Consider the following 7863-nt stretch of genomic DNA (forward strand, 5'->3'; position numbering starts at 1 on the left):
AAGTAGGTGCATTAAAAAAAAGAAAACTGCATCTTAATCAATGTAACCTCATTGGTACTGTAGGGTAACATTACCTAGGTTAGCTACGAGAGCAGATTTGATTACTTCACTTCCTCAACGGCAGATGAGAGTCAATATTTTAGATGGAAACTGGTTTCCAGTTATGAAACAGTAATAAAAAAGAAAACATGACCTTCGTCTTGGAGAAATGGAAATAGTCTGGTATGTCTGGTATCTATTTCAGAACCCCTTGCCACGGAGGATTGCAAATGTGAGACTAACACTAATGTCGCTCTGGGATTAATATACAATATGAATCAACCAAAGTTATTTAAATAAATTATTCAACACGCATATATAATGACAGCAAACACCGCTCATCTCAAATAAAATATGTAGTAAAACATCTTACCTGCGAGGCATCCAATGATTGATAGCAGCACAATTCGTTTCCATAGTAACATCATCTTGGGTTGCCAAGGGCAAATCCAATTTCTTGTGAATGGAACGCTCTCCCGTGAATTCAAGAATCCTTAATCTGAGGGGGAAAGTAATTATAGATATAATTAAAATAAGGGCATTTTCAGCCAAATATAGCAAGTATTTCAAACAACACAAACATGATTACGGTATCGCCAGGTTGCATTCATCACTTTGTACCGGAGTGAAAACAAGGCACATCTTGAAGCAGTATAACTTGGGAGATAAGAGACAAAACCGCAGGGTAAAACTTCAGAGGCTCAGTGTGATGAACAAGCAGAAGTATCGTTAAACGGGTACGTTTCCCTCTACTATGCATTTTACTTCGCCCCCTTGCATAACAAGCTCAATTCTGCTACTTCAGAGAAGTGAGGGCGGGGAGTGATTGACCTCGAAAGATACTTTTCTCCCCCGCTCGATCCATCTATTAATAGACACTCCAGACACTGTACTACTACAGTAGATGGTTAAGGCTCTGCCGCAAACTTCATACCGAAACTTGTCGGTTAAGGAGATGCAACGCCTGCTACACGCTAAGGCGAACTCTGGACCTGGCCTTGAATACCAAGTAGACCGCTGCCGAGGCTCGCTGGATTGTGTAGTGCAGTCAGTGGTTCTCAGCCAGGATGAAGACACGTTAGGCAGGGGACGCCTATTTGATCCCCCCTTGAACGGCCCTTCTAAGGTTTCTCCCCTCCACATTGACTGTGGTGCTTTTTTCCTATTGCTAGGTTTTTAGTGAGTTTTTCCTTACCTTCGCGTGGGGTATGTCTGGGAGTGTTGCATTAATTAATTTATTTTAAATTTTATTTTGGATTTTATGTTTTTTTTGTTTTGTTCTTGATTTATTGTGATGTTTCTTCTTGACTTGTTTAAAGAAGACGTGTCTGGACCATGGGGACATTAACGTGTTTGATTTGATTTGATTTGATAAAAACCTTGTTGCTGGGGCCCCCAATGGAGAAGATCTTTGTTGTTGGATATATGATTCCATAACTACATGGCAGTTGGAATTATGGTTGCACGATACACCAATACTAGAAAGGTATTGTGAAACCCAGCTGTTAAAAATGGTCCAATACTCTACTTTTTTAATTTTTATATATATACTTTTAGAATAATAGCCTGATGCCCTATTTCCTATGAGTTGAATATATGTGTGACCGGACCAGTGTATGTGTGTGTGAGTGTGAGAGAGAGTGCATGCTTTGCGTAGTGGGCGTGTTAACAGTGTCAGCTGAACACACACCAAGGTATTTTCTACATTGTCTGTTCGTGATTCTGCCTAAAGCAGGACTCCACAGTGCAAGTGTTTCACTCCATTAGCGACTAAAATAGATGTGTGCAAAGATTATTGTGGTATCATTTTAGAACCGGTATTGTGATACTCGTGAACATTTTGGTATTGTGACAACACTAGTTGGGATAACAGTGGAGGAAGTCAAATATATAGTCAAATAGAAAGTCACTCATTATTCTCTCATGTTGTTAACTTTTAGTCAACGATATCGTGAATGTGTTGTTGTTTTTTTCCTGCCTTTTATCTTTTCCTCAGATGTCCTCACTTTGGTCATTATGCCAAACCCTGGGCTGCATGTTGAGAGCCACTGGAATAGTATGATTAGACTCACATCCCCACTAGCATCCACTCAGTCGGTAATCTTTTCCGTTGTCATCTTGGTCTTTAAAGGGGACTGCCACCCAGAGTTCACATATGTTCTTCCTGTGCCCCAGGACACTTCAGTCAGTGTTTGTGAACAGGCATTGCGGCAACACTCCCCTATAGCTACAGAACCCTTGTGATGTCACTGGGATGCAAAATAGTACAATAGCCTACCTGTGTGTAGACAATGAATAGACAATGAATGAGGCTCGGATTTGTATGAACCCAAATTAGGTTTATATTCTAGTGTTGCTAGAATGTCTGAACTAGAATTAAAACCTAATTTGGGTGTAAGAGCTCACACAAACAGAGCTCATACGGACTCATAAAGTCAGGGCCCCATTCATTGTCTATGGAGCAGCCCCCAGATTTGACATCTCCGTTTCCAGATTGGAAGGTTCTTTCCCTGAGTTCTAGCTTTAGGGGAGATTGGTGCATTTTAACAAACTAACTGAACTGTCCTGTGGCGCAGGAAGAACACATGTTAATGTTAGTCAAAATGGGTGGCATTCCATTTAATTATACTAATTAATTTGTTTGACCGCGATCTGCACCGTCGATCTTTGACCGATTTGAAAATAAATCAACGGTGCAGGTCCTTGGCTGACTGGACTTATCTATCAACTTTGTGCCAAGTCTAATAAGAAGTATGTGAGATATAGCAGTTACAGAGAGACAGACAAAAACACACAGATGACAAAAGATTTGGGGGCCAAATATTTTTTTAAAGGAACACGCCAACATTTGGGGGAATTTGCTTATCGTCTTCATTAGCACAATGAATGGAAGCGGACATGGCCGGTTACTGTAGCCTTCGGGAGAGGTGTTACAGTAGTTGGACAATGCCTAGGCTCACCGGTCATGTCTGCTTCCATTCATTGTGTTAAGCTAGGCTAACATGCAGCCAGATAGCTTTCTACTGAACGGAAGAGGAAACTGGTTTCTATCTTCTTGTGGATACTGGTATCTATCTTCTTGATTAACCAAGTACCGTACTTTTCGGACTATAAGCCGCAGCTTTTTCCCCCCATTTTCGACCCTGCGGCTTATATAACGGTGCGGCTTATATGTGGACAAAACCCGAAAATCGAAATATTGCTTTTTTTACTGCATTGAAATGTTATTTATCTGTTCCCTTATTTGCTAAACTTAATACAACTTGTAAATGAGTTAATGTTATTTGTCCGACAGTATTGTGTCCCAATGGGAGTCATTCTCTGTAGAGGTGGGAACTTAAAGCTCAATATAAGAACGCCCATGCACCACCACTCACAGAATCGAGAAAGAGCAATCAATCTGTCAATCCTTTCCGTGTCCGGGCCGGGTGAGGTTTCCCGTGTTGAGTCAAATTAAGCCACAGGCTCCACTCCTTACATATGGTAATTAAACATTAAAACACATGCGGCTTATAGTCCAGTGCGGCTTATATATGTACACATCATTCAATTTAGCTGCTGCGGCTTATAGTCGGGTGCGGCTTATAGTGCGAAAAGTACGGTACTATCCTGGAGAAGATGGTAAGCTAATTTCCCAAAATGTTGGCGTGTTCCTTTAAAGATTTTTCTTATTTTAGCACAATGCACTATTCGCCTTATTCACTTTCGTGAAAAACAATAATCAGGAGCTTGTAATTCCGATAGTGTCTGCCTGTTGCTTTGACTATTTCGGCTCTTGGAGTGACGTTCTTCTTATAGTCAAGTTTTAACATTGAAGTGAACTTCACAGCATCCGTACCTCACATTGCATCAAGACATGACCAAAACGGCAGTGAAGTGAATAGAAGGCGAACAACCATGAAATTATCTGTAGGCTACATCTACTCTATTTGAAGAATAACAGCTCCATCTTCATTGATGTCCCATTTTCATCTTTTTTCGATTTATCTTTAAAACATGTCACATCTCATTCTCACTTTCAAAAGGTGTCCGGTTATTCCTCCCCTCACCGCGTATGCCGGAGATGGGTGAGCATTCACAAAGTGCAACATCAAAAGTCCCATCTAAGGGGGTGGGGCTGGTGGTGGTGGAGGGGTGATCAATGATCTAATGGCCCTTAAAAACGGCTGGGTACGAGGAGTGGAGTGCTCTAACACTGTAACTGCGGGTATCACTGGAGGAGTAGTGGCTTCATTTGAAGCTTTGACCTACATCCCAGTGACCGGTAACCGATACGCCCCTCAGGATTAAGAATTCTAACCCTTTATCCCACATCCTCAGAACACACTTTTGTGGATTAACCAAGTACTATATTTGGAATCCTAGAAATAAGATCTATAAATGACAAGTACCTGGTGTCTTGTTTCACCAACTCGTAATTTTAAGATTATAGGCTACGTTTGACGCAAGGACTATAGCTGGCAGCGGTGCCGCATAATCTTGATACAGTAGATTAGTACATCTTTGTAAATTGCCTCTATAACAACATTCTGGAGCGTCATGCAGAGCATGCTCGTCAAGGGGGGGTTTCTGATTTACCTGTAGATAATAACGGTCAGACCAGTGCTGGCTTACTGTAGCGCCGGGATCGTGAAGCCAGTAATTACTGCTCACCTGCTGTAATTTCAGGCACAGCGAGACACTGAATGGATTTCGTGGTGTCTTTCAACATTTTTAGGGGGCATTTCGACACTTTGAATCTCGTCACATTGGATTACATTGTGTGCGATCTTACTGGGAAAATGTGTGCCATCTGCAGTCAAGATCTGCTCCATCCTCATCCCACGCCGTTTATCCAGGGAACAGGCATGGACATTGGGCAAGCAGGGCATTTATTTTTATGTTTTTATGTTTTGAGCATGTTTGCCGGAATAAGTAAAAATAAATAAAGAATGTAGAATCTTGTGAATCATGTAATCCGGTCACGTGGTGGAGGTTAAGGGTATCATTATCAGTTGGCTTGCTGAACTGAAATGATGAACACAAGATTACTCTGCCAAAATAAATGCAATGAGGCATCACAGTTTCACCCCCACAACAGCTAAGCCTAATGGAGGTCGTTGGCTAAATGTATTCCTGAGTAAATGAGATGACTTCTTGGTTAGTGTTGTTTGGCACATAATTAATAGGAGAGGTTGTTAAAGGCATCCATTTTCCCGGGAGGGGTAGCATAATTACAAAGAATCTAATAATGAAGGTGGGCAAAGGAGAGAGGTTCCATCATAATATGAGGGTGTGCTGCTGTTGCTGTAGTCAGATCACATGCAGGACCGAAATCACACAGAGCTGTAGTCAGATCACATGCAGGACCGAAATCACAGAGAGCTGTAGTCAGATCACATGCAGGACCGAAATGACAGAGAGCTGTAGTCAGATCACATGCAGGACCAAAATCACAGAGAGCTGTAGTCAGACCACATGCAGGACCGAAATGACAGAGAGCTGTAGTCAGATCACATGCAGGACCGAAATCACACAGAGCTGTAGTCAGACCACATATGCAGGACCAAAATCACAGAGAGCTGTAGTCAGATCACATGCAGGACCGAAATCACACAGAGCTGTAGTCAGATCACATGATGCAGGACCAAAATCACAGAGAGCTGTAGTCAAATCACATGCAGGACCAAAATCACACAGAGCTGTAGTCAGATCACATGCAGGACCGAAATCACAGAGAGCTGTAGTCAGATCACATGCAGGACCGAAATCACAGAGAGCTGTAGTCAGATCACATGCAGGACCAAAATCACAGAGAGCTGTAGTCAGATCACATGCAGGACCGAAATCACACAGAGCTGTAGTCAGATCACATGCAGGACCAAGATCACAGAGAACTGTAGTCAGATCACATGCAGGACCGAAATCACACAGAGCTGTAGTCAGATCACATGATGCAGGACCAAAATCACAGAGAGCTGTAGTCAAATCACATGCAGGACCAAAATCACACAGAGCTGTAGTCAGATCACATGCAGGACCGAAATCACACAGAGCTGTAGTCAGATCACATGCAGGACCAAAATCACACAGAGCTGTAGTCAGATCACATGCAGGACTGAAATCACAGAGAGCTGTAGTCAGATCACATGATGCAGGACCAAAATCACACAGAGCTGTAGTCAGATCACATGCAGGACCAAAATCACACAGAGCTGTAGTCAGATCACATGCAGGACCGAAATCACACAGAGCTGTAGTCAGATCACATGATGCAGGACCGAAATCACAGAGAGCTGTAGTCCGATAACATGCAGGACCAAAATCACACAGAGCTGTAGTCAGATCACATGATGCAGGACCAAAATCACAGAGAGCTGTAGTCCGATCACATGCAGGACCGAAATCAGAGCTGTAGTCAAATCACATGCAGGACCGAAATCACAGAGCTGTAGTCAAATCACATGCAGGACCAAAATCACAGAGCTGTAGTCAAATCACATGCAGGACCGAAATCACACAGAGCTGTAGTCAGATCACATGCAGGACCGAAATCACACAGAGCTATACTCAAGTCAAATCACATGCAGGACCGAAATCACAGAGAGCTGTAGTCAGATCACATGCAGGACCAAAATCACACAGAGCTGTAGTCAAATCACATGCAGGACCGAAATCACACAGAGCTGTAGTCAGATCACATGCAGGACCAAAATCACACAGAGCTGTAGTCCGATCACATGCAGGACCGAAATCACACAGAGCTGTAGTCAGATCACATGCAGGACCGAAATCACAGAGAGCTGTAGTCAGATCACATGCAGGACCAAAATCACAGAGAGCTGTAGACAGATCACATGCAGGACCGAAATCACACAGAGCTGTAGTCAGATCACATGCAGGACCCAAGCAACACAGAGCTGGCCAACCAAATATGTCTGTTCTGATCTGAAGGAAACACGGGTGCATTTGAGAAAACAAAAGCCAGTGCATGTAATGGTTGCATAATGAGCATTCATCCACTGTATGAACCAACTCATTCACATGGAGTTATTGTGGGTTTTTTGTTTGCTTTTTTTTCTCTCTCAACAAAGAGGTATGACTGTGACTGTCTACTGCCATCTCTCTGCTATAACGGTCAGCAGGAGAACCTATTAGAGAAGGATCAACAACTGGAGAATGGCCCAATCTGACATCACAGCTGGTGTCTGGTTTAGTCAATGAATGATGTATCCCACCATCAGCTGAGCCCGGGCTGCCTCCCAATCTAGTCTTACCCGAAAGAGACCCACACAAGTCTATTTTTTTAAGGATGACTAAGTAAAGTGATTAAGACATAAAAGCATGGGCTTAATGTCTGTATTCCATGACTTAGACATATCGGGCGGAGGGACTCGTCAAACGAAATCAAAGCCAAGGAGGGAGTAATTGTTTGATATTGATTGCACCGTAACCGTCTGCCTCAGAGCTGAGGTGAATGAGTGATACATGCTTAGGCTAATTAATTACACAATATGGATGCACAGAAACATCTGTTATAGACGAGAGCATGGATATAACAGGCCAGTGGTTTTTAAATTGTTTTCATGTCAAAGACCCTCACATTGATACACATTAGGACATCCACATTGAGGACCCCCACATCGATACACATTAGGACCCCCACATTGATAAACATTAGGACCCCCATATTGATACACATTAGGTCCCCCACATCGATACACATTAGGACCCCCACATTGATACACATTAGGACCCCCACATTGATACACATTAGGACCCTCACATTAATACATATTAGGACCCCTGCATTTGATACACATTGGGACCCCCACATTAATACAT

The 7863-nt window shown here is 42.7% G+C and overlaps 1 protein-coding gene across 1 annotated transcript in view; it reads right to left on the reverse strand.

The window, feature by feature from the left end:
• Positions 1-467, reverse strand: part of cntn3b (contactin 3b) — a gene marked incomplete at both ends in the record, with an annotated part of 270445 nt that extends 269978 nt beyond the window's left edge. The window contains one exon of the mRNA XM_084315768.1: positions 413-467. Within this exon, the coding sequence (XP_084171894.1) occupies positions 413-467 (55 nt within the window). The remainder of the gene's footprint in view (positions 1-412) is intronic.
• Between the last annotated feature and the right edge of the window lie 7396 nt (positions 468-7863).

Source organism: Notolepis coatsorum, assembly GCF_963971535.1.
Source record: "Notolepis coatsorum genome assembly, chromosome: 6".
In the NCBI taxonomy this organism is placed as follows: Eukaryota; Metazoa; Chordata; class Actinopteri; order Aulopiformes; family Paralepididae; genus Notolepis; species Notolepis coatsorum.